We start from the raw sequence: 26,471 nt of genomic DNA, 5'->3' as shown, positions 1-26,471 counted from the left end.
AGGGCACGCAGGGGCACACAGAGGTGCTGCGGGTGGGGGGGCCTAAGTGCCCGAGCTTGGCGGGCTGGCACCGTTCAGGAGCCCCTGAGGGCTGGACTTGGGAACACACTTGGGCAGGTGTGGGTTTCGGGTTACCTGAAGCGATGCCCAGTTCAGAATCCATACACCGGGTACGTGACTGGGTGTGACTCATAGAATGGTGGAGAATGAGGAGTTTGCATTTGATTAGAATACAGAAACCAGCAGAGCCCCCAGGGGAACGTGGAAGTAGGGTCCCCCGTGCGTGACAGCAGGGCATATCGCATTTAACCAGGGCCGGGTGGGAAGGACTCAGATATGACAGGGGCGTCCTGCTTCCCCCACCGGCCCGTTCCCGGCTCTCTGACCGCCTCGCTCGGAAAGCACTCCACCCTCCGCGGCCCCAGCCCACGGGTCCCCCGTGCTCTCCCCGAGTACCTGCAGCATGCCGTAAGTACCAACAGCCGCTTCTGGTGACAGCGGAGGTGCTTTCTGGAAGACACACTTTCCTGGTGGAATCTGTCACTGTTCGTACAGGTCCCGAGGGCTTGGAGGCTCTCGGGGTGAAGCACGCAATCAGGAGAAATGCGCTAACTGGGAATCGACGGCTCCGAGCCGCTTGCTGGAGTGAGCGAGTGTGCATGCGTGTGCCTGAGTGCATGTGCGAGAGTGTGGGGGGCGGGGTTTGAAAGGACGCGCAGGACCCACCCTCCCCCGAGCTGACGACACTGTACTCACACCTCCAGTAGCCGCGAGGGTCCGTTGGATCCTTTGTGCGAACGAGGAATCTGGAACCCAGGGAGCTCGAGTGATACACGTGAGTTACGTAGTGGCAGAGCCAGGACTCGAGCCCGGGCCTCTCCTCCGGAGCCCAGACTTCTCCAGAAGACGGCGGCTGGGCCTTGGAGGGTGGGGCTGGCTCTCCCTCTCAGCCCCCAGCCGGCCGTGCCGCGAGGAAGCCTTGGCTTCCCCGGTCCCCTCAGACCCTTCCTTAGGAAAATCAAAGTGTTTCAGTGAGTTTGGGACTGTGTACCGCTCTGGTTTAAGGGCTTCAAAAGGTCAGAAATTCAAGGGCAACTGTCAAAGAGAAGAGTTCAAGCCACTGGCTCCGTCCCCTGTCAGTCAGGCCCCTCCACCAAGGAGGCTGCGGCGCTCGTCAGAGCCGGTTAGGATCACAGCATCAGGAACGGGCAGAAATACGGGCTCGTCCGACAGCGTGAGTTGATCGACTTGGACTGGTGCACTTATTATATTAATGAGAAGGAATTGGAACTTGGGAAAAGGCTGCTCGCTAGGCCGGGCTCTTCCCGAGGCCTCCGAGCAGCGGCCGGGCTGAGTGATGGATGGAAGGAGCCCTCCTGGGGGGCCTTGTGCCCGTGTCCAGGAGACGCCCCGAGCTGACACAGCGATGCCCTGCGCCCAGGACCGGCTCTCAGGCCCGCGGGCCGGGCTCCACCACAGGCACAGGGCAGAGCTGAAACCCAGGACCCGAGTCCCCCAGACGCAGGAGGAAAGGCCCCCTCTCCACTGTGAGGGTCTGCAGTCTCCTGCACACATTTGGTCGGGCAGGAGACTGAACTAATTGCCATTGTATTGTGACTCCGTAAGGACTCGGGCTCAGGGCTCCTTTGCCCCTGTGCGTGGCCATGAATTATGCATCCACCGCATCTGCGCACCTACTATGTGGGGATGCTGTGGGGACAGCCACGTTGCCCCGGCAACCACCTCCTCTCCTGTGGCCAAGGCCGCTGACCCCCCGCCCCCCGCAAGGTTTATGCAAATCCCATCCCCTCCTGCCTCTCCCTCCCCCAGCCACCTCCCTGCCTCTGTATTTGCTAACACGCGGCTGGCATGAAAGGGCATTAGTCATGCCATGGCCGGGCTGACAGGTGCGGTACCCAGCGGTGGCAGAGCGGCTGCCTCGGTGTCAGGAATAGGAGCCGTAATTAGAGCTCGGAACAGAATGAGCGTCAGACGAATTACCAGGCAGCAGATCATATTTGTCAGGAAGGATTGCATACATAAAAATTAAGTGACAGTACACGCCGGCGTAATGAAAGAAAAATGAAAGATTTGCCCATACACAGCTCACAAGCTACAAGCAAGCGTCTCGCTCCAAGCAATGGCAGCAGCTGCAAGACAAATGGTAGGGCCGGGAGAGCAGGCCCTGCTTGTTCGGGAGCAGAGGCAGGGCGGCCGCAGGCTGGGCTCGGGTGGGCAGTGCCGGGCCTCACCCCGCCTCTCAGGGGCTGGGGAACAGGTCCGATCGGGGGCAGCCCCGTCGGGTACAGTGGTCAGAGCACGCTGGCTTCCCCAGGCTGTCAGCCCCTGGCCTGACCACGGGGCATAGCTTCCTTCCTTCTCCCTTCCTGAGCCAACCGCCCCGGCCCTGGGCTGGGCGCTAGGGATGAGATTATGCAGCCTTCCCTGCTTCCAGGAGGCCCCCAGACTGGCCGGGGGACAGGGACAGTCAGTCCCAGGGTGGCCTGGTAAAGGGGTGGGCAGAACTGTCTCCCGAGGGCCCACTGTGTACACGCGAGGTGCCGGGCTCCCCATCTCTAAACTGTGCCCTGCCGAGCCCGGGAACCGCTGGGGGCCTGGGGCTGCGTTTGCCCCTCCCAGGGCTGCCCTTGACTTCGGTTTTCTGTGGTCACTGATCTCACCAAAGAGGTGACTTGGCAAAGAAGACAAGGCTTAAAGGATGTTGGGAAAACATTTTGCTTTTTAAAAAGTCATCCCAACAAGGTTTCTTTTCTTTTCTTTTTTTTTTAAGATTTTATTTATTTATTTGACAGAGAAAGACACAGCAAGAGAGGGAACACAAGCAGGGGGAGTGGGAGAGGGAGAAGTAGGCTTCCCACCGAGCAGGGAGCCCGATGTGGGGCTCAATCCCAGGACCCTGGGATAATGACCTGAGCCAAAGGCAGACTCTTAACGGCTGAACCACCCAGGTGCCCCTCCAACAAGGTTTCTGATCTCCATTTGACAGATGAGGACGCTGAGGCTCAGAGGGAGAGATTCCACATCCCCGTGGTCACCTGGCTGGCAGGGACGAGAGCCCCCCTGGGGTGTCCACTCCCCTCCGGGCACAGTCACAGCATGCTGGGAGGTGGGCTTGAGTCCTGATGAGCTCACTGGGGGCCCAGCCATTCAGGGGGGACGGGGAGCCCATCTACCCTCCCAGCAGGGGCCGCCTGGGACTTGGGGGCTTGTCCTGGGCAGCAGGGAAGGATGGAGCCTCCTGGGAGTGTGCCCATGCTCGGCACTGGGTAGGCCCTGGGGAACATTTGCTGAGTGGGCACACGGTCCTCACCGCCAAGCGCCCCAGGGGATCCATCAGTGGGGGCACAGAGCGCCATGCAGATGTGTTCCCTGGGCCTACGCCTGCCCATCCCAGAGGCCCAGGACGCTGGGGAATCTTTGGCCCAGGAAACCTGCTTTAGCAGGTAGATCCAGGTTCTGAACGCTGACCTGGTGGAGGTCCTGGGTGGTCGCACCTGGCTGGCAAGGGGCACCTGGCTTGTCTGCCACACTCATGGCATTTTTAGGGCACAAACTGTTCCTAGGTGAGCTGACGCCAGAGAGGGAAGGAGAGGGTCTCCAGGGGCCAGCACAGGAAGAATGGACCCTGGCTAGGAAACAAACCACAGCTCACCTGTGTGTCCACTCATCCACTTAGCAGGACTCGTGCCAGGCCCCAGGCCGCTCCCCAGGAAGGCCCCTGCTTTTTGGAACTTACAGTCTGGGGGGAGAATCCATTTAGAGTTTTCAGTGCCAGCCTAGCACAGTTCTAAGAATCACGTCGCAGGTACTCTGGCGACTAGAGCTGCAGCCTCCCTGGGGGTGGGGATCACCCCAGTCACTTAACAGAGGAGGAAGCCCCAGGTGCTGCGAGATGAGCACCTTTGCCGTGCGAGGCCCTGCAGGACGCTCCAGCCAGAGCCACGAGGCGGTGAGGGGCATGGCCATGCACCTTCCCATCCAAGACCCCCCACCCCCGGGCCTTCTTGGGAGAGACACTGATACGTGCATAACGGGGTGCTGCACAAAGCTGGAGCGTTGTGTGACCCGATGTGCACCTCCGCTGGAGACCCTCGGCGTGGGAACTGGACGTAGCCAGATACTCGTACAGATGTAACAATCTGAAATTAAGCCCACGCCGAGCACAGTGCAGTGTTTTCTCGAGGGCGGGGATTCCCCTGAGGGCTGTGTGTAGCCCTGCACGGGGGTGGCTGGTGGTTTGAGGAGGACCTGTAGGGTGTGTGTGTGTGTGTGTATGTGTGTGTGTGTGCGCGCGCGCGCGCAGTGTTGGCAGGGGAGCAGGGCCAGTCTGGGGAGGCCTCGCATGCCCAGCTGAGGGTCCGGCCTTCTCCTCGGGGGATGAGCAGCCAGTCTGGCTTGGGGAGCAGAGGAAGGGTGGGGGGAAGGGCAGGACAGGGAGGTTAGGCCAGTTGGTGGTCCAAGCCAGTGGGGTGGGGCAGCAGCTGGGGCGGAGAGGAGGGGAGCCCCCTCAGGATGGGGGGCCTGGATGGACGTTGGGGGTGGGGAGTTTCATAGGACAGATCACAGACAAAAGTGCAGATCCCCAGGCCCAGCCCCGAGGAAGCCGCTCAGGTTCCAGAATCTGGTTTTGGCTCCCTCCTGCGTTGTTCCCCTGCTCCCTTTGCCACCTCTCCCCCTGGGGCTCTGCGGGACTTCCCAGAGCCCTTCCCCCTGCACATGTGAGGTCAGTTGCACTGTCCCCGTTTTCCAGGGAGGGAAACCAAGGCTCCAAAGGGTGAAGGGGAGGACTCTGGGGACCCTCCAGCGCAAGCCCTCTGTTGCACCAGCGGGGAAACTGAGGCTGGGAGAGAATTTCAGTGCTCTCCTGCTGACTGGTGGAAGTCTGCGCGCCCCACCTGTGCTGCTCAGATTGCACACCGGGTCCCAGCCCCCAGGCACACCTGGGGTGCGGGGTGTCGGGCGGGGACCCCACGTTTCTCCAGCCATTTTCAAAACCGCCATGTGGGCAAGAAGTGCAGCCCACAGACGCCAGCCTCCCCTTCCTGTGAAATCTCTGCCTTTTCCACATCTAATGAACACGTTTCAAACACGGTGAGCATCTCCAGACGCAGCAAAGTTTGTTTTGACAGGAGTGGTGCGTCTCCGGGATGCGGCCCCTTTAATCAGCCTCCGCTTTGAGGTCCCACGTCCTCCTCTAATATCCACCCAGTCGGGGAGTTCTAGGCAAAGACGGTGCCGGGAAGGTCAGGGATTGTTAGGCTTCTGTTTCATATGCCAGCTCCGTCCCCCGCTGCGGGGAGTGAGGGTGGGGGCCGGCCTGGGAGCTGGCGGGCCAAGGATCCAGTGGGGAGGCCGCGAGAAGGGGCTCGGCCCGCCGGAGCGTCTCCGGAGTCTGTGCTGCAGCTTGGCCGGGCAGCGCCCCGGGGCCCCTGGGGCAGGACTAGGGCCTGAGCCGGGTGAGGCCTTCAGGGGGCCCCTCCTCTTGTCAGCTTCTCCCACTCTTCCCCAGAATCGCTGCTCCCCTGGGGCTTGGGGATACATCCTCCAGGGCCCGCTGCAAGCTTGGAATTTCTTTGAAGTGTCTCATTTTATCTTGACAGCTCATGCAAGTTGTGCATTATGCTTCATAATGTTTGAGTATCTGTTGTCGGGCTGGAAAGCAGGTTTTACAGATGGATTCCCAGGGGTAGGTGGCAGAATGCTGAGCACCCCAACTCTAAGGCTCGCAGACGGGGTCCAGGGACCTGGAGAACCTGCCTAGGGGTGGGGACACGAAGACCCAGTGCCTGGCGTGGACAGGCCAGGTTTCCCTCAGTTAACGCTGCGTACATTCCTTTGTGCCACAGGTGTCTGAGCTCTAAAGCTGTCGGGTGCGGGGGTTGGGGGAGGCTTTGCCCAGCTCCACAGACTGTGACATGCGTCAGCCTCTTCGGGGAGCTCGCGAGAGAGGCGGTGTCCGAGTGCCAGCCCTGGAGATGCTGAGCCCACAGGTCTGGGGGGGCCAGGGTCCAGATTTTCAACAGGCTCATCCAAGTGATTCAGCTGCAGCTCCAGGTCAGTCTAGTCTTTCTCTGTGTCCTTCTGGACACTTCCAGGGACTGACAACCCACTCCTTCCTGATGGGCCCACTCCTGGGAGGGCCCAGCACAACATCAAGGCTCAGTCAACATTGGATGCAGAAGGACGGATAAACGGATGGACAGGTGGATGGATGGACAGACTGATGGATGGAGAGACAAGCAGACGATGGGTGATGATGGGTGGGTGGGTGGATGGCTGGCTGGCTGGACGGACGGACAGTTGGATAGAGGGATGGATGGATGGTACCTGCAGCCCTGGCATCTTAGGAGAAGGTCCACAGCACCTTTGGGTGTTTGCCTTTCCCTTGCACTGTGGAAACAGGGGTAAAAGCAGAAAGAGCCATGGAGGCGTTGATGTTTGGGGGGAGCATGGAGGAGAAGGGGTGGTGGTGTTCCTTGACCCTTCTTTCCCCGCGTTCCCCAAGGCTTTCACCACACATAGGCCTGAGGAGGGATCTGGAGCCCCAGCAGAGGGACAAAGTGGTAACAGAAGAGAAGGGATAAACCAAATGTCCAGGCCTCACTGAGCAGCTGGCTTTTCCTGGCCGGGGGGAGGGGGGCGGGGGGGGCAGCTGAACTAGACCACAAAGGAGCCCCCTTGGAGGCAAGGGGATCAGCAGGTGCAAAGACACAGAGGTGAACTGAAGAGCAGGTGGGGTTGGGCTGGGGTAGCCGTGTGAGGGACTCCAGCAGCGGCCAGGCACTCACCATCTTCTGGTGGGCCTGGCCACTCCACAGGTCATCTGTCCCCGAGTTCCTCCTCCAGAGGCCCAGGTGGGTCTCAGATGAGCAGAGGACAAGACTGAGGGTGGCGAGAGGCGTCAGGGCCAGCCTGTGCTCCCAGTCCCAAGGGGCTGGGCCGGGGGGTAGGGGTGCAGGGTGGCCAGCGGCAGACATTGCTGTCCCTCGCTGAGGGTGGGACCTCTGACCTCCATTCGCAGCATCCTGGGTACCAGAGTCATGTACGGTGTGGTCAAGAGCTGCTGAGAGCTGTTTGGATTCCATCCTGTGGTTTCATGTAACAAGTCATCCATTTCGTACTTGCCCGTTTATTTTGCTGCCTCATGACCAGAATATTCAAGGGGTTGCTCCTTGAAGGTGCAATTTGTTTACAGAATCCCACATGGATTCATATGTTGACTGACAACTCTTTCCGCTGGATAACAGCCTGCTGATAGGATGACACATCCTTCCAACATGTATTTAAGTGATGGCTGCTGTCCTTGTTGGGGATTATTGCCATCAAAGGGCGGTTGGTGTCCACATAGAGCAACAATCAGGGAGTCCCTCTGGGGGTAGCACATTAAGTGGACGGTGCGCTAGGCTGCAAGAAAATGATGTTAACAGTGATAAGATGCGTACAGATTCATCGACATAGTAGGTGCTTAGAAGGTGCCCCCTGTGCCCTGGTCCTAGGCAGGGCACTGGGACCCTTTGGTAAACAAGGTCCTGCCCCAGGGAGGTCAAGCCCAGAGCAGGCCTTCCCACCTCCATTCACAGCCTCTACAGGTTGGCCGAAACCACTTCCCACCCATCTCTAACGAGACGAGACGCACAGGAAGGTAATAAAGCTTTCAAACAGCTAAACTTTTCAATGCAAAGGACTGTCCTTGAGTTTGAGATTATGAGTTTTTCCACTTACGCTGGTGTTCAACTGTCTTCTCTTTTTAAAAGAATAGTGACACCATTAAATGGTAGTTGGGGTTTTGTACTTTTAAAACACCCTGACTTGGCAGAACTAAAGTTGCCCCAAGACGTCTTTGGCCCACGAACTTCTGAAGCCTGGGCCCCTGCTTTGGGGTGCCTGTTGTTTTCCAGCTCACTGAAAGGCCTGTTCTCCCCCAGGGGCACATGCGTTTCGTGGTGCAGGACCTCCCTCCTTCCTAGGTCATAAACCGCATCTCGGGCTCAGCCTCCGCCGAGCTGAACTCCGGCTCCTGACTTTGGCTGGACCAGCAGCAACCACCATCACATTCGCATGGTCTCTGCAGGCCGGTGAAAATGCTGTCTGTGTAACAGCCTTCAAAGTCTGATCTAAAAGTATCCAGAACAGTCATCCTCCAAATAGACTGAGCTCAGAGTCTCAGACCACAGATCTGTTTACAAATCCAGACTCTGGGTCCCTTCTCAGCCCTGCCAAAGCAGCCCCTCTGCTGCAATGCGCATGCCTCTGGTGACGGGGAGCTCACCTCCTCTCAGGAAATCCTCTCCTCTCTGTACCGTTCCAGATCATCAAAAGTGTGCCCCCTCCGCTTTTTAACTGAGATGGGACATACATACATGTCCTGTTCTTGATAAAAATGGGATCAGATAGTGTGTGCCCGGCTTTCACTGAGCATCATGCCTGTGAGATGGATCCATTTGGTGGCGTGCGTGTACCCGAGGTTTGTTCTTGTTTGTTGCTGCATAGTATTCCATCGTGTGAATAGGCCACTTCTACTGTTTCCAGTTTTTGGCTATTATGAGTAAAGCCTTTTGCACATTCTTGATCACGTCTCTTGATGGACAGAAGCGCTCGGTTTTTTCAGGCATCTCCCTGGGAGCAGACCTGCCAGGTTATGGTGTCAGCAGTGTTTTTTGGCTGTAGTAGATGCTGTGGTGCATGGTTTTCCAGGGTGGGGGTTCCATTTTTTGTCCCCATCAGCAACGCATGAGGGTTCCAGTTTCTCCACACGTCCCTGAGTTGGTTGATAGCAGTCTTTTTAACTTTAACCATTCAGGTGGGTGGGTGGTCATATCTCAGTGTGCTTTTAATTTGCCCTGATGACTGATGAGAAGAAGATCGTTTCATGTGCTTCCTGGCTGCTTGGATCTTCCTCTTTTGTGAAGTGCCCTTTTAAGTCTTCTGCAAATTTGGGAGGGGTTGGGTTTTTGTTTTGTTTTGTTTTTGAGAAAAGCACTTGTGAGCATTTAATGAACCCCCCCAAACGTGTCTTCAAGCTACTAGAACGCAGGCGCCCCCGACACCCTTAATCTTCTCCTCTGTTCCTCTACTGAAGAATTTGGCCTTCACGATGACAGGCTGTTTTGGGAGTTTTCCCTTTCCCAAAACTTTGTAGTAGCCCGATCGCACCACATCAAGGATAGGAGCAGCTCCAGCCTTGTTTTTGGCGGCATTTACCTGTGTCTGCTCACTGACCAAGGTCCACAGTTTATCAAGGTTGACAGTTGGGCAGAAGCTCTGGTTTCTCTTTAAGTGGTAATGTCTCATACCAACTTTTCCAAAGTAACCTGGGTGACATTTGTCGAAGTTTCCTGTGGTGATGCATGCCACCAGCACTACCCCGGCCTCCTGGGTGCTTCCGGGGCTTGCCGATGCGGCCGTGGCCGTGGCTCACGTGGCCCCGAAGTTTCCGGGTCTTCCTCAGTCTGGATGGCATGTCGGCAGCCCAGACGGAAAAGCTGTCTTTTACTTAATGATTTACAGAAGTTTTAAAATCTATCCTGCGTTTGGGGCCATTGTTGGGCGTATGTATGGAGACTATTTTCTCCCCACCTGTGGCTTGCCTCTCGATTCTCTGAACGGGTCTTTTGGGGAACTGAAGTTCCTAATTTTAATGAAGCCCCAATTTATCAGTCTTTTCGTTTATGGTTACTATCTTTTCTGTCCTTGGTTTGATGTAAGAAATCTTGGCCAACCCCAAGTCCGGACATGCCGGTCGGTGGTAGCTAAGAGCTCACTCTCTAGAGCCCAGAGATCTGGTTTTGAACCTCAGTCCTGCCGCTTTCCTGAGCCTCCGTTTCCCTATCTGTAAAGGGGGTGTGCCTCGCCGGGGGACTGTTAGGAACACAGATGAGCTAACACATGTGATGAGCTTCGGTCAGCGTTAACAGGGGTTGGTTTTTTCCCACTGTTGAGAGCCTTATCTGGGCTCTTCTAGGATTCAAGCACCCACCTGAAAGGACAGTTGATCATTTGCTTCCCAGAGCCTGGCCACTGCATCCCACTCCCCTGGACACTTGGCAGAAACATGTATCCCCAGCTGCCCAGCCCCCAGACCAAGTCTCAGGTCTGGGGCCGGCCCTGTCCCCAGGGGCTTTTAGTGCCCTCCCCAGTATGGGAGCTCCAGTCTGGCCTAGCCCTCTCATCTGACTGAGCCGGGGAGAGGAGGAGAGGGAGCCCGAGGCCTGATCTCCCCAACGCCCACGCCTTCCCTTCCCCCTCACATCCTTCTCTGCACACAGCATAAGCACCCACCCACCCCCGTCCTGTGTTTCAGTGGGGACGCCTTACTACATGTCACCGGAGAGGATCCACGAGAACGGCTACAACTTCAAGTCTGACATCTGGTCTCTGGGCTGTCTGCTGTATGAGGTGAGTGTCTGGCTCGCAGCTCAGCGGCTTTCAGTGGGGTGTGCTTGGCAGGGTCCCAGCCCAGTTGGGACTCACCCCACCAGCTCCAGGTGGGACCGCAGGGATGGATGACGTCCAGCCACCTGGGGCACCAGCTCCATCTGGGTCCTGGCCTCACCCCGCTCGGCCCAACATCTGCCTGATTAACAACATCGGGCTGGAGGAGCTTGTTAGAGGTGTGGCCGGTGGCAGACTGGGCACCGCGTCACTCTTGGGCAGCTCTGATCTGCAAAGGGAGACGGATGAGAAACAGGGTCCAGTCTGCCTGCGTGACGGAGGGGGCACAGACAGGGGGTCTGGCTGCCCCAGTTTCCCTGGTAACCAGGGTGCTCTCGTCCACTGTCATTCACCCGTGCATGAGGCCTCACGCAGGGCCTGGGGATAGAAGGGGTCAGTTCTGGCCCGTGCTTCTGTCATGCTCCTCACAGAGGGTGTCCATGCTCTTCCAGGCTCAGCAAAACGGGCCTCACTAAAGACCACTGTCCCCTCCCCTGAGCTGTGAAATGGAGCCACCAGATGGCCATTTCTGGCCAGTCTGGATGGAGGGACGGGCATATTTCTAAGTCTTGGCAGCTCAGACAGGAGACGGCATGAGCATGTTGTGACCAGCCCCCCGGAGGTCTGGGAGCACAAGCCATTCCTGAGCTATGACACTGTTGCAGCCGCCAGGGGAGGGAGGGAGGCCTGAGCCCTCCAGTATCTTTGAGCCGGCGGCCCCAGCCTCCAGCACCCCGGCCTGGACCACCTAGTCCTGGGCAGCTCTGGGCTTCTGTCCACCTTGCTGAGCCTGCCTCCCCATCTGTAAAATGGGAATAGTCCCTATTCCGCACCGTCCCCATCTGGATAAATGGAAGAACAGACATGAAAGGCTTTGAAAAATCCTCCAAGGGCCATGAGACACCAAGCACGGTTTGCTTTTAAAATTGGAACCTTGATTATTTTTCTGCTTTCCCTGGAGCTGACTTGAGCACGTGTGGGGTCTGGTTTGGAGCGGATAAGCTAAAGAGGCTTATTGTCAAGCTGACGTGGCCCGATTGTTAGGGCAGCAACGCTCAAGATAGTGCTGAGGGGCCCCCCTGGGGGCGTTTGGGGGTCACAGAGACTGGCTTCTTTGCTTCCTTGGGACTGTGGACTCTGGGAATGGAGCTCACAGTGCTCGGGTATAAACTGAAGGAATAAGCTGCCCACTGCTGACCCACATAGGGCCTCCGGTGGCTCCTGTGGCCAGGGTCTTTGGTGGTACGGCACCCCCCCCCCCCCCCCCGCATTACTGTGTGAGACTTCGAGGTCAAATTGGATCCCTTTGCAAGGTTTAAAGTTCGCAGCATCTCTGTTGCAAGTAAGAGCAGACATTGCATTTTAAAGTGGCCTAGTGATCACAGAGGAAGCCAGGTGGCATCTGTGGCTGGGACCCCCTTCTCCTGGAGGTCAGCAGTGTGGACGGCCCCCACTGTCAACTTGAAGTGAGTCAGGCCCTGACAGTCAGAGATGGGGTGCAGACCTGCTTTCTGGGACCCCGCAGGGTATCTGTTGTGGGAGGAATTCTTTGAATGGCCACCAAACGGGGGCAGCCAGGCTGAGGCGGTGCCCACCTGGTGGCCACAGTGGGTCGGGGAGTGCGGGGCGGTTCCTGGCCCCCTCGGGTGGAAGAGGGCTGCGTTGTGTCTCCTTCCCCCGTCCCTGTCTCTCTGCACGGACCGGGTGGTGTGGGGTTTGGGAGTGCGGAGTGGTGGGGCGGGGAGGAGGTGGGCAGCCCCTAGGGAAGGATGGTGGGTGTGGGAGGGAATCTGGAGGGAAATCAGCATCTTTGGCAACAAGAGAAAAGAGATGAAAGTCAGCACGGTTCTCAGCAAGGATGACAGGAAAGAAACCTGCTTGTAGTCGGTGTCCCACGTGGCTGCACATCCGTAACAGCCCCAGAGGGCTGGTTTGGTTTCGTTTTGCTGAGAAGGAATTAAAACCAGGTGGGCAAACCTCCAGAGTCACACAGAAGCTCTGGTACTGGGGTCTGTCACCCAAGATGAATCATGACTTCGGGGTCTCTCCAGCCGTCTCTCCAAGTCCAGGTGAACACCATGGCCACCGGGGCTGCTAAGGCCAGTGACAAAGCCAAGTCCAGGTCATACGCCACCCCAGCCCTCCCCAGGCTCAGTGCTCTAGCTTCAGCAGCCCTGCCGCCCTGCCCCCCTGCCCAGGCCTGGGGTCTGAGGAAGGGATTCCAACCCCCTACTACCTGGGCATCGTCCACCTGGGTGTCAGTCCTCAGGGGGAGGGAATGCCGCTCCTGGTCTCCCCAGGCCCAAGTAGATGCCCTCGGCGTGGGAGGGGTCGGGGGGGTTGCGATTTTGAATCGCAGTGTGTGTGCATGCGGGCACACAGGCTGACTCGCATGGCTGCAGTAATTCGGGTGAGAGAGTGCGGGCCCACTTTGGTCGGAAGGACCTGAGTTCAAGGCTCCGCTCCCCCCTCACCCCGTAAAAGGCCTGGGGGCCAGTCAGCATCTCCCTCCGGGAGCTTCCTTTGCCCCAGTGTGCAGGAACATGAGCGGAGTGTGGCTCAGAGAAAGCCCTCCGGCAATGGCAGGCAGGTCGCTGACGCCCACCACTATCCCCTGGCTGCCAGGTACCTGCCGCCTACCTCTGGCAGCGAGGCCCCCACAACCGGCCACATTTCCCTTTTTGCTCTGGCCAGCGGGAAGCCGACGTGCAGCTTGGCCTCCGTTTCCGTGGAGGACTCGGCTCTGTCCTCCTGCCCTCCTGGATGTTGTCTCCGGGCCAGATGGCTGGTTCCTCTTATTTTTCCATTCTGGGTTTGGGGTTTCTGGAAGCCGCTTCCTGCCTGGGTGAACCCTGAGGGTCTCCAAACACAGACAGACAGGCGGGCCGAGCAGGGTGTGAGACCTGCGTGTGATGGCGGCCGTGCCCCGCCCCCCGGGGGCCGGAGGATGGCAGCTAGGTCCCCGTGCTCGTGCCAAGCCTGCGGCACAGAGCCACCCTGCTCCCTGCCCGAGCCTTTGTCTCGGCTCCCAGAGGCAGATGCCCGCCCGGGGCCCACAGCGCCCAGCTCGACAGTCCGGGGAGGCCGTCCTCTGCGTCTCGTCTGCGGCACCAAGCATGTGTCTCAACCAGACAGTGTCTGCGCTCATGCCTTCCAAGCATCAGGCTCTGGTTCAGCCGAGCTGATTTATTTGTTGGCAGCGTGTGGGGCCCTGCGGCTCGCAGCCAGAGCGGGACGTCCTGGCTGTGGGAAGTCGGTGAAATCCGTCAGGTCCTTCGGGCATGGTCGTCCTCGGGGACAGTGGGCACGGATCTCCACCCGAGGGCCCTGGGCCTTCCACAGAAGAGGGCCCGCGTGGCCCTCGGGGGATGTCAGGCAGCAGGGGCTCTGCGGCGGGCCACCACCCCTCTCCCCGGTCCCCCAGCCCTGCGGGGAGCAGATATTTCCCCAGCAGACAGGGAGGGAGATGCATCTGGGCCCAGGGCTTGGTAATTGGGAGGAAGCATCCCGCAGACACGACTGGAGCTCCCGCTACACAGCCTGTGGTGTGTTCCAGAAGCGCCGCCAACCTGAAGAGCTTTCACAGAGGCTCCCCACCCACACACCCTCTCCAGACCACCTGCACCGATTCAGTGCGGCCCCGGGGGGACCCACCTGAGCCAGGGTGGCCTGAAGTGACGGTGCGGAGCCAGAGAAAACCTGCCCCCTGCGCACAGGCCTGCCCTTCCCCGAGCCCCGGCCTGGGCCCGAAGTCTCAGAAGCCCCCTGTGTCCCCTCTGGCTGCTGTAACAGGTTATCACAAAGTTGACGGCTTCGTACAACATAAAATTATTCGCTTACGGTTCTGAGGGCCACAAGTCCAAAATCCATTTCAGTGGACAAAAGGCAAGGCGTTGGCGGGGCTGGTTCCTTCCGCAGGTTCTAGGGAGAATCCACTTCCTTGCCTCTTCCATGGAAAATGGAGAGGCTCGTGACCCCCTCCTCATACCACTCTGGCAACACACGTCCTCCTCCTGCATAGTCAGTCTCCCTTGGCCTCCCTCTTACAAGGACACTTGTGATTACATTTAAGACCCACCTGCACCACCCACACTCGTTTCCCACCCGGAGTCCTTAAATGCATCACACCTGCTGAATCCTTTTTGCCCTTGAAGGTAACACATTCACAGGTGTCAAGGATGAAGATGCAGGCATCTCTGGGGGCCTTTATTCAGCCCACCGTACCCCCTATCACCTGGGCAGCCAGGAATCCACTGAGGACCTCCTGAGCTCACCTGAAGATGCTGATGTTGACCCATGGCTAGTGAGGAGCTGCCACAAAGTACTTCACCTGGCTCGTGCCCCCCCGGGGGGGTGGGTGCCCACTGGGACCCGTCTCAAAGAGGTCAGCATGAGGAGGAACAGGCCAGACGGCTCAGCAGCTGGGAGCAGCACTGCCCTGGACGTTGGGGTGAATCACGAGAATCACATGAGGCCAGTCCCAGCCTCGTTATAAGGGAGGAAATGGGCTCAGGGAGGTGGAGAGACTCCCCAGGGTCACAAAGCAAGGAAGTGGCCAAGATGGGCACTGGTCCCCAGGCTGCCTGGCAGGGCCCACCCCCCTGTGGACAAGAGCCAGGCCCTGGGCAGCCGCAGGGCAGGACTCCACACTGGGGTAGGTGCGACTGCGGTGGAGAAGGGGACTGTGGGCCTCGGTCCAGAGCCCCTGGGAGATGAAGCCAGGCGGTAAGGAGCCCCAAGTGACTACAGTGCCCTCCCCCCCTCCGGTGGCAGGAGCCTCCAGCGGAGACACCGTGTTAGAAGGCCTGGGGCTTTGTTTTCACTACCCAGCACGTCCCACGGAGGCGCCCGGCCCACAGCGTGGGCTCTGCAGAATTTATTTATTTACACGTGAGCTCAGCTCTGAGCACAAAGCTGAAGGAATTGGCTCGTCCAACGCCAGCCCCAGGATCCTCGGCAGGGGACCTTCCACAGCAGCCTCGGGAGACTGAGAGCCAGCAAGAAAGCAGCGGGGGACCCAGACTAAGGATCACCTGCCCCTTGTACAGAATCCTGTTTGGAATTCTGGCTGAACCCAGAGAAGAGTCTGGGTGCCCTTTGGCTCGTGGGGGAACAGGGCTGCAGACCACTGGTGATTGGCCCCTGGGTGCAGCTTTCGCTCTGGGATGTGCTCGGGAGATACTAGGTGACAAGATGAGTGTCTGAGGCCCTGACAGGGCAGGAGTCAAAGGCAGTTGCTGTCACCCCTGAAGTCAGAGTCCCCTTCTCCCTCTGACATCTCAGATCACACACCAGTTTCTCTGAGCCCTCCTGGCGGTGGCGAGTGGCCACACCCTCCCACTTCCTGGCTGTGTGTCATCCCAATAACGCCAGAGAGGAAAAGTTCTGCATTTGAGGAGCGGGGCTGAACGCCACGGCTCTTGCAGTTTTGACGAGGCCAACGGGATCAGCCCCAAATGGCGAGTCCACCGCCACATCGACCAGGCAGAAGTGGGTGGTCGCCTGGTCGCCAGTGCCAGGATCTCAGCATTCAGGGTAATCGTTCTAATCCCAGCACCTCGAGCAGCCCCAGAGGTTCCGTCACAGCCCAGTGCCCTGATCTGGGTGGAAGGCCCATGGCCGGCAGCTGGAATCTGCCGTCGTGGATGGAGAAGGCACTGTTGGCAGGGAGCCCTCTGCTGACCCTGTTCAGGACAGTGTGGGAGCGGCCAGCAAGGGAGGGAGGGAGGCATGCTCTGAAGGGGATGCTGGCTTGGGGCTTGCCCCCCACCAATTTCTGGGGCCCTTTTGGAACCCTAAACAGCAAGGTTTGCACAAATCAGAACGGCTTGTTAAAAGGATTAGCCAGTCTCCGGTCCAACACATGAAAAACCAGAACTTGTGTCAGTGGGCCAACGTTTTAAATGTTCTTTCTACTCTGAACAGAAACACTTTCCAGGAAAATCCATCTTAACATCCAGCCACGACTCGGAGGGCACCCAGCTCACCCCGAGTGACCGCCCTGGAGCCTCAGCCGCTCTCTGCCGTGGCAACAGATGTCCTTTTGAAACTGCCCAATTAACCCTTTGCACCCGAGGCTCTCATTTTAACCATCGGAAATGCATCACCCGAGCGATGCCATTTTGCACACTCGGTCGAGCCGGCTCCGTCAGGCTGGCGCGGCCCACGGTGGGCAGGGCCTTCACAGGCTCCTCCTTCCCGGCCAAGGGCCAGGCCACTCGCTGCAGCCCTCCTCCAGGGGCTTGGCGCCCCTGGTCACAGGAGGAGAGGTGAGGAGGAGCAGTGAGGCTGGCCCTGAACGCCCCCCTGAAAGCACTCGGCATGGCATGGGCGCTTGGGCCCGCAGGTGCCTCCCCGGGTGGACTCCTGGGCCGGGGCCAGAGGAAACCAGTCTCCAGGCCACACCGTGCTGCCTCCCCAGAGGCCTTCTGTAAACCCATGGACGCTGCCTGGGCTTGGAAGCTCCCTGGGCCCTCCTGATGGACACAGGCCCTGCTCCTGGGGCCACCAGACCTGTCCACAGGGGCGAACGGAGGACGGGGACAGACCCGGACACTAAAGCCAGGGGCATCCGCAAACCCAACACCCACGGCCTTCTCCCTGCCCTGAGTTAGGGCCTGAGGACAAGTGAGGATTGCTCAGGTAGCCCGGGAGCCCCTGGCCAAGGAGTCTGTGTGGAGTGGCCTTGGCAGCCTGGCTCCTCGAAGGGAACCGAGGCCAAACGGACAGCCAGGCGCAATTACCCGACGCACTTCATTAGCAGGGGGCGTTGGGCCGTCTTGGCGGCAGGCAACAGTGAGCGGGAGTGACAAGCAGCACTTGAATGCCATTACGGATTAATCAGCAGATGGGGCCGGCGGGCACTGTGCTGGGCTGCGGCTCAGCCCACCCGATGCAGCTGCCCCGAGCTCCCGCAAACCCCCGAGCAGTGCCCTGAGGGACGGGCCGGGGAGTCCGGATACCCTCCAGAAAGGGGAAGCCCGGCAGCTCCCCGACTGGGGGAGACCCTCCCCCTTCGCCAACCACCATCACAGTCCTCTCGCTTCCCAGTGCCCCCAGGTAGAGCCAGCGCCACTGGCCTCATCGGGGTGGTGACAGCCCGGCTTGTGGCGCCTCCCGTGCCGGCCGAGCCTCCCCAGAGCACTGCAGGTGGCACCTTTTCCATCTTTCGGGCTAAGACAGCCGAGGCCAGACGCACAGCAAGAGAGTGCAGAAGTGGGATTCAGGCAGGCTGCGGTGCCAGGCACATGCTGTCGCTCCCCAGAGCTTCAGGCCCCCTCCCTGCCGTCTGGGCGTCCGGCTTCTACAGAGAGCCCGAGCCGCTGCCCCGAACTCCAGGCCCTCAGACAGCAGCTCTGTGATGGGCTAGTGACAACAGCCAGAATGAAAAGCAAAAATGAAAGGCCTCACCTCTCCACCCCACCCCCAAAATGCTAGTCCTTGGGTAAGTAATTTCCTCAGTGCATCATTATTTAGACATCCTCCCACGGGTGTCTTCGGGATTGCTTCTTAGAAATCTAAGACAATGCACCAGAGAGAGCTTGCTGGGCCCAGGCACGAGTCCCAGTGAGCAGAGCCTGTTTCCCCATCTGCCGTGTGCACACGACCAGAATCCGTCCCGGAGGGCTGGGGCGTGAGGTGGGTGTGCCCGCGGCTGGCCCTCCGTATTCAGCTCCAACCCCTCCCCCACCCCCGTTGCCTTTAAAGTTTTGTCACTGAAGCCTTGTCGTCATTTAATTTGCTTTTAGGACAAGGATCATGTTAAAACTGCTACTGTGCTGTATCCCAGCTCCCGCAGGGTTTTCAGGGAATCCTGCTGGACAGTCTCCGCCAAGGACCAGAGAAGGACCCCACCCCAATCTGGAGTGGTCCCTTTTGCCCCTGGACCTCAAGGCTGCAGACTCATGTTTCTCATCCCCCCTCCCCTTGCAGATGGCAGCTCTCCAGAGCCCCTTCTATGGAGATAAAATGAACCTCTTCTCCCTCTGCCAGAAGATCGAGCAATGTGACTACCCGCCTCTCCCTGGAGAACATTACTCTGAGAAGGTGAGTTTGCCGCCCCCAGGCCTGGGGAGCATAATGGCCGGCAGTGGCTTGAGAGGAGAGGCATTGCCAAAATGCCACGGCTGTGGGCTTGAACTTGGGTGCACTTAACTGGGTGGAGAAGGGAAGATTTGTGGGAAAGTGACCCAGGGTTTGGTGGGGGAGGGAAGTAGATGAATGTTACTGAAGAGGTCTCAGACACCAGCATGGGCCCCCAGCGGCAGGACGTGTCCCGCCTACTGGCCCAGAAACCACCAGAGCTGGCCAGTGAGGCTCCGTTGGCTCATTTCTGCCCCTTTGGCTCCCAACCCGGTGCTTGAGTGTGAGGCTGGCCGCTGCAGGTCCCAGACATGGGCCCCATGTGGTGTCAGACTCGGAGGCAGGAGGTGGCGGGGCCTTGGCTTGCCCTACCCCCTGCCGGCTGCCACTCGATCCCGTGACAGGAAACCCCAGCAAGCGGACTGGGCTCCTTGCTGGCCCGGACCTAAGTCACACCTTGGGCTCTTACTTGCAACATTCTGCTCTGGGTGCAAGGGTTCTGGACACAGACGGACAGGTCTGGCATTGGGTCCGTGCCAGGAACAAGCTGTGTTTGCATATCCCCTTCCTCAGTGCCGTCTTCTGGAAAATAGGGCTAAATTTCACCTCTGTGAATAAAATGCGCAGACGAAACGACAGGTTTACCACACAGCATGACTAAGGGTGCAGGCAGATGCGTACATTTAATATACTCCCTTCCCTGTTCTTGGGTGAGTCAGTGAACTTTTCGGAGCCTCGGTCTCCTCATCTGTAACATGGGGATAATCCTAGAGGCTGTCTCCCAGGGTCAGTGTAAGGATTAGGTCATGCATGTGACGTGCTCAGCTTAGCACCAGGCTGACATTGACCCCAAAGCCACCAAAAGGAGCCACCAGCTGTAACAAAGGGCGTGGCTCCGGGTAAACTCTCTGTGCCAACCATCAATGGTCTGTCAAGGGCCACCCTAGCGGATGTGGAGAGGACTCCGAGACCTCCCTGGGCCCACCCTGCAGGACCACAGGCTACTGTGGCAGGGTGACAGCTCACATTTGTGACCCACCGTTGAGTCCTCCCCCACCTCCATTTTACCGAGGAAACTGAGACACAGATAGGTTAACGTAACTTGCCCAAAGTCACGTAACTCCCAAGTGGTGAAGGCAGGATTTGAACCCAGAGATCCTGCACCCAGCCACTGTGCCATCCTGTTTCTTGATGGCATACCTCCTCAGTAGCCAGTGGTCCAGCTGCGCTGAGGCGCCCCCTGAGCAGCTTGCTGCAGTCCCAATCCCTAAGGCTCTGAAGGCTCTGGAAGGAGCAGCCATTGTCCACGAGGGGCTTGGGCTGCAGAGACCGGGTCTCCCAGTGTGTCCTCACGCTGTGTCTAGGCAGGCCAACCAAAGGGTCATCAGCCACCCTTCTCTTGGCAGCCTTCGTACTTACCACCACGCTCACTGGCTTCGCAGACTCCCAGAGGACGGAGAGTGAGGGTGGGGAGGACACATTCCTAGAGGGTTGTTCAGTGCACGCTCTGTCATGGCTTTTGCCGCTGTCGAAGGAAGTACTTATGCTCTGGAGTGGAAGTTGGCAGGAAAGGTCAAACTAATAGATTTCTTAACCAGTTAATAGCTGCATTTAGTTTTTCTTTTCTCACCTTTTTAAAGAAGCACAGACTTGGAACTTGGAGCAATCAGAACTTCTCTGTGCCCGTTTCCTACCTATAAATGGGAACCATAATCTCTGCCTAATAGAAGCTGAAATGAAATGAATCTGCATAAAGCCCTCAGCCCCCTTCTCTCTCGAGTCAGTCACTCCAACTCTGTGACCTCGTACTCCCCAGAGCACCCTGCTTTCACCAGTTACATTCAGCGTTTCTAGGCTGTGTGTTAGGAAGTGAGAGGTGCTTCTTAGCACTGGAGTTGCTCAGCACACCTCACTTTTGAAGTTTACATCGCCTCTTAGAAAGGGGTATAAAAGGCACTATTGTTTTTCTCTTGGTTTCTGAAATTTTCAAACATGCTCTTACTGCCAACTGCGCAGTCTACTCACTGAGTAATTGGGAGTCACAGTGACTTTACCTTCATCCGTTTTTCTTGGGCCCATGAATTTGTCCAACTACTGCTGCCTTCCCCTGAATAGTGTAAGATTCCTAAAAGTATTGTCTCATCACGGGCAACCTCAGACTCCAGGAGTGTTCAGGCCGGCCACGGGCCCAGCCGCAGCTGCCTGTCCAGGGGCTTCCCAGTGCTTATAAAGCAGTGGAATCCCAAAAAGGCAGCACACAGGTTGGAGGGAAGCTCACAATGTCTGACCCAGGGAAACCGCGTTTGCAGCCTGAAGCACCTCAGGTGTGAAACACGGAGCGCGGACGGTAGCCCCGGGGCCCCCACCTGACCCCTCCACCCTCCCCAGACTCCTGAGCATGGTCACTGAGTCCACGTGAGCCCTCTCATTCAGGACCAACCCTCTCTCTGCTGCTGCCCCCCCCAGCCACCCCCCCGCAGGGCCGGCCAGCCCCTCCAGCACCAGGTATTTAAATGAAAAAATTGCAGTGAGCCCAGTGATGCAAGTGAAGATGTAGGCTTTCTAAGGTCATTATTTTAATTACCATTAAAATAATTGGCACTCTGGCTATCAGAAGAACGGAGGCGATCAGAGGCTCAAGGCGCCCCTCCCCCAGCCCGAGGCAGGAAGCAGCCTTCAGTGTCTGTATAATTAAAAGCTCCGTCTTTCATGCGCACAATAAAGAGGCCAGGGGGTGGGCAGACTGCAGCCCTGCTGCATGTTAATGCATTTATTATGATCAATAAGCCCTTGCCTTGAGTTTTGTCCTCTGGTTTGGGTATCTGCATGACTGACAGCATGCACGCACGCACACACACACGTGTGGGCAGCTGGAAGTTCACAACTGTTTGGACAGAGCCACTCACAGGGTCTCAAGGTGTGGCCTTGTGGCCTTGCGGCCAGACGGGCCTAGCACTGGTGCCGGCTGTGGCTGCCCACCCGTCGCTCACCTGCGTGCCGGGCCTCCCCTCCATAGCTGTGAGGGCGCGGGGGCCTCCACGAGGCTGTCTCCTGAAAAATAACACGCCGTTCTCGCCCTTACAGTTACGAGAACTGGTCAGCATGTGCATCTACCCCGACCCCAACCAGAGACCCGACATCGGCTATGTGCACCAGGTTGCCAAACAGATGCACGTGTGGACTTCCAGCACCTGAACGTGGACGCAGCACGCCTTCTCAGAGCCGCACCACTTTGCCTTACTTGAGTCTTCTCTCCGAAGTGGCCGCCTGGTAGCCTAGATCATCAACTAAGACAAGAGGGTTCGGCGGGTTCCCCAGAGGGGACCCCGGGCTTCACAGCAGGTGCTGAATGCAGAGCAGCTGGGGGGAGGGGCACTGGTCACAGGGTCACTGGTGGTCACATTCGAAAGTCCTTTCTTTAAACTGTTTGTGGACAATCTCAGCTGGCTTGTTACCAAGGCGAGTGGTTCGGCGAGCCACCGACGTACCCCTTGTATCTGGATTGTAATGTGAATCTTTAGGATAATTCCTTCAGTGACCTGTCAAGGTTTATAAGAACAGGAGAATTGCAGGAGACTGTGTGACTTGTCGTGAGCCTTTCAAATTGGTTATAGCAAGTTCAGTTTAGCTCTTAGAATCTTTTCAAAAAAATCAAGCTGTGTGCTTGCTCTGTTGTAAAAGCATAAAATGGAAATAATTTTTTTAAAGTAGAGTGGAGATTTTCCTAATATTTTTATCTACGTTTATAACATGATGAATGACGATGAGGAGAACCCAGCATCTGGCACAGAGTTTCAGAAGGCAACCGGTATTTCGTGAGCCAGGGGTGTTTTCTGTGCAGCCCCGCTCAGCCCTCCCCTCCTGAGCACCTGCTCGGTCCCAGGCGCCTCAAGCCCTCCCTCCACCACCTGCTGGAAGGCGGGCAGTTCATTTAACAGTGTTAGGCGTTCTCCTCTGTGGGAAGGAAGCACGGGATACCAAAAATAGAAATATAAACCATGCCCTCAGGCCGTCCTCTGTACCAAGTTCTGGTTCTGCAACTGCCTACCATGACCCTGGGCGACTCTCTCAGCCTCTCTGAGCCTTAAGTTTCCTCATCTGTAAAATGGGACTAATAGTATCTACCTTCAGCCTTGCTGGCAGAATTGGAAATAAAATAGGCAAGTGACCCAGCACATTGCAGATGATCCAAAAATGGTAGCCACTCACCCACCCCTTCACAAAACTGAAGTCCATGGACCATGTAAGTCAAGAATTAACGTACAACTACATTATATGCATAGGAAACCAGAACTATGATCATTTATTTCTTGTTCCCAAATAGGATTAACTGTGAAGACTAATTTATAAATGTGAACTTAAGGAAAACTCAAGCTCTGAAGGAAATAGTTTGAATTCTGCTTTTCTACTCAAGTTAATCCTCAAATGGTCTAAGTTGTCACCCATCGACTTGGTGACAGTTCAGCCCTCCAGATAGAGACATGCCCGCCCACTCAGCGTTCCGGTCAGGTGCTCTGATTGCTGCCAACTTGCTGACCAGGGGCCCAGGCCTCCCTGGGGATAAAGGACTTGGGCTGGGCCACTGCTCTGTTTCCATGTGTGAACTCTGTTCTACTGTAACCCTGTCGGGTTTGAGACATTTTCTTCAGATGCAACCTTTGCTTTGTACTTGTTCTCCATGTTTGAAATAAAATGGGGTAAGGGGTCACTTCTGTGAGTGAGTACAGTTCACAGATAACTTTAAAACAGCTTCATGTGACAGCACAATTTCCCCAGGCGCCTTTAAAAATACAATTTCTCAGGCCCCAGACATTCTGAGTAATCTTGGAATTTTTTTAGCTCCCCAGATAATTTTGGTAATCGTCGGCCAGGACGCTGCCGTAAATAATTCCATTGTTCTCCCTACCCCACTCCTTGCGATTTAACAAGGGCGGCTGCCCCAAGAGTGTGTTCACTCTGGAAGATCATGGTGCTGGGACTCTTTGCCGTGTACCCCAGCCATGCTATCTCTGGGGGACAGTCAAGGCCCTATCTCCTGCCTAGCACTTGCCACTAAAAGTTTTTCTGATTCCACACAGATTTTTTTGCACATACTCTGCTTACAGCTCTCAGAGCCTCCGTGTCACCCATGGCAGAATCAGCCACAGACGCGGATGAACTTGCTCTCCGCACGCCGCCTATGTTCAACACCATGAGAGCAACTCTGCTCACCAGGACCCTCTGGAGGCGTGAAATTTCAGCCGTTCACCAGGCCTGAGTGCTTGTGAAATGACGGTATCCTAATTACCACACACGGTAAAGCCCCAAGCACTCCTGCGACTTCTGTGAAACTGGCCAACAAGCAGTTCACGCAGTTCTATGCGGCTGTGGCGAAGCCAGCTGTCCACCTACCTGCTTTGTCCTGGTACTTAGAACTGATGTCTCTACTTGTTTCCTACTTGGCTGCTGAGGTAAAAGGCTGCGCTGCCTTCACTCTAAAAAAGCAAAACAAAACAAGAAAACCTGGGACCACCCCGAACAAAGAGAAAAAGTTAGCACAAGGGGTGGGTAGAAAGGTTCATCTGACTTCCGCGACAGATGAGGCCTCACCTGCTTTTAGGAGGAGGGTTACGTTGCTCTTAACACCTGTGTGAACACAGACGGGCACTGGGGGAGGGATTAACATCCTGAAGGGGGGGAGGGGCACATCAATGAGCCTTAGTGGCCAAAGAACCACACAACCTCCAGACCTCAGCCATTCAATCCGGTTTTCATTTTTTTATTGGGTCTCATTCAGCAGACACTGCGCCAAATGAAGGTCTTATGGGGGAGCCGCCACTGCCCCCCACCCCCCATCCTGCAGAGCACTGATCAGCCCATCAGGGTGATTCCCATCCTGCTCGAAGCCCAGGTACTCCATGGACACCATTCAGGAAGTGTCCATTGTTTGAACTGTTTCTTCCAGCACCTCGATTTCCAGGGCGGTGACTTTTTCAGTGAGGACTGCAGTGGTCCCTTTCTCACACCTGTACCGGCCAAACCTAGTGGGAGAAAAAGGCAGAGTTAGGATCCCCTCAAGGGGCCCAACAGAGGCCTGGAGAGAGGGACAAGTACTCAGGCAAGGCAGCAAGCAGACTGGACTCAGAGCCTGGCTCTCCTGATTCCCAGCTCTGTAACCTTGGGGGGACTCAACTGCCCCAAGGCTCACTCTCCCCAGTGCTCCAGGGCTACAAAATAGGGGCGCCTGGTAGATGTGCACCCTAAAAGCACTCAGAGAGAGCACCTGGCACTTAATGGGCCCTCACATTTCCTTCTCCACCTCACCCTCCCCAGAAGATGCTGGAAAGCACTTGGGTCATTTGCCTTCGAGCTTCAACTCCCCAAAAGCACCCTTCAGTATCAGCAGGAAGTGGACCCTTTTGTTAGGCTGTCATCACCCTTCTCTTGTGTAGAAATAAGGACGACTTAATTGTTACCTTAAACATTAAAAACACGTGGAAGCAAAAACAGTATAAAAATGACCCGCAGCCGGACTCTGGTCTTGTCACTCTAGACTACACTCTCGAGCCTTGAGAAGGGTTAGCTGCTCCCTAGGGCGGTGCAGCGGGTCCCCACCAGGTCACGCCCCACACCTCCTCTCGGAGTGACTCTTGACAGCGGTTTCTCTGAGCACAAGCAGTCTGTAAGAGCCACATCTGAGCTGCTAATTCTCACACTGGGGCCAGGAATTACAATATCGTCAAACAGCAGTACAAATCCAACTGTTCCTCTGGTCTTTCCCCAGCTGGGACATTACTTCTGTCGATCTGGCGCGGACTAACAGAGGCTGCTAGCTATGCCGTGACCACGCGCTCCTTGAAAATCAGCCCCTCAAATGGCGCTGGTGCTCCAACAGGGAGCAGGAAGCAGGAAAAAGTGGGCGACGTCCGAGTTCTGCAGAAATCCAGGAGCTCGTGCCGCGAACGGCTGGCCTCATTTCCGCTCAGCCACCGGTCCCCACCACACTCAGCAGCAGCACCTTCTCAAGGTGTGCCCCGCCCCTCCCCTGCAGGTGTGAAGATCTGGCTCCTTCCCCCAGACTGGACCCCTGGCAGCTTTGTCGTCTTGGAGCCCGATGCCCCAAGCGACTCCTGTGTGCCCAACTCGTCTGAACCGCCACATCTGGGGGGGGCTCACCATCCTGGTGACGGGCGCCTGGTGTCGGCAGGCAGGGAGGGCTTCTCCAAAGCAGGGCTGCGGCAGGCTGGCAGCAGAGCAGCCAACAGGAAGGTGCAGGGCTGGGTCCACACACGCCCAGGCCGAATCTCTGCCCCCAGCCTGACTGCCCCCTCTGGGAAAGGTTCCCCTACCCCAGGCAGCGCCCCACCAGTCAGCCTCTGGCAGGAAAGAGGACGGTGAGATTCCAGAGTGTGCGGCGTTGCCGCGGGGCCCGGCACACACCTGCCACGGGCCGAGCCCCTCTCATACCAGCTCACTGAATCTTCACAACTAGCCAACAGGGTCGTTTTGTGTCTCTTCTTGTGGGTTTACGGTCTCTTCTACAGACGACTGACAATGTCCCAAAGAATTAAGATGTGCTACTGCTGAACACAGGTTCCTGTCCTACACAAATACTACTTTTCAGTGGCTCAAACGTGGCTTCCAGAATCCTCACCCAGGACTCTGTTCTGTCTGGATGGAGCGTAACCATGTCCTCCTCCCTGAACTCTCAGCTCCTGCGGCATCTTGCATGTAATGGGGGACCCAGGCGTCAGGGAGCTCGCTCGGCAAAGCCTGCTCCCCCAGCAAAGCCCCAGGCCTAAAGGTGGTTTCCTTTCCAGCTCAAAGCCCAAGCACTCCACGGGTTGTTCACCTATCCAGCTCCATCATTTCAAAGACTAGGAGACTGACGGGCCCAAAGTCATCATGCCAGGCAATGACATCTCCCCACCCCGAGCCAGAACTCTCTGCTGCTGAGC

At 57.2% G+C, this 26,471-nt stretch overlaps 2 protein-coding genes, 1 long non-coding RNA gene and 1 pseudogene across 4 annotated transcripts in view; 1 reads left to right on the top strand and 3 right to left on the bottom strand.

Moving 5' to 3' along the window:
• The window catches only part of NEK6 (NIMA related kinase 6), an 84,585-nt gene extending 61,346 nt beyond the window's left edge, over window positions 1-23,239 (top strand). Inside the window, exons 8-10 of the mRNA XM_035015833.1 lie at window positions 10,322-10,416; window positions 18,385-18,498; window positions 21,619-23,239. Of these exons, the coding sequence (XP_034871724.1) occupies window positions 10,322-10,416; window positions 18,385-18,498; window positions 21,619-21,729 (320 nt within the window). The 3' untranslated portion in view covers window positions 21,730-23,239. The remainder of the gene's footprint in view (window positions 1-10,321; window positions 10,417-18,384; window positions 18,499-21,618) is intronic.
• LOC118017698 lies at window positions 9,035-9,534 on the bottom strand (annotated as a pseudogene).
• LOC118017699 lies at window positions 13,492-20,052 on the bottom strand. The gene is made up of 3 exons (XR_004681214.1): window positions 19,954-20,052; window positions 19,004-19,116; window positions 13,492-14,890 (listed from the first exon to the last, which is right to left on the bottom strand). It is a non-coding gene; the product is annotated as an uncharacterized LOC118017699 (long non-coding RNA).
• Window positions 23,240-24,266: 1,027 nt separating the features above from the next.
• The window catches only part of PSMB7 (proteasome 20S subunit beta 7), a 59,098-nt gene continuing 56,893 nt past the window's right edge, over window positions 24,267-26,471 (bottom strand). For both annotated transcript variants that reach the window (XM_035015832.1, XM_035015831.1), the window contains one exon: window positions 24,267-24,554. In XM_035015832.1, the coding sequence (XP_034871723.1) occupies window positions 24,443-24,554 (112 nt within the window). In that variant the 3' untranslated portion in view covers window positions 24,267-24,442. The remainder of the gene's footprint in view (window positions 24,555-26,471) is intronic.

Source organism: Mirounga leonina, unplaced genomic scaffold (assembly GCF_011800145.1).
Source record: "Mirounga leonina isolate KUSES-001 unplaced genomic scaffold, KU_Mleo_1.0 Mir_170, whole genome shotgun sequence".
In the NCBI taxonomy this organism is placed as follows: Eukaryota; Metazoa; Chordata; class Mammalia; order Carnivora; family Phocidae; genus Mirounga; species Mirounga leonina.
The sequence above is the reverse complement of the archived record's forward strand: the minus strand, read 5'-3'. Positions and strand labels throughout refer to the sequence as shown.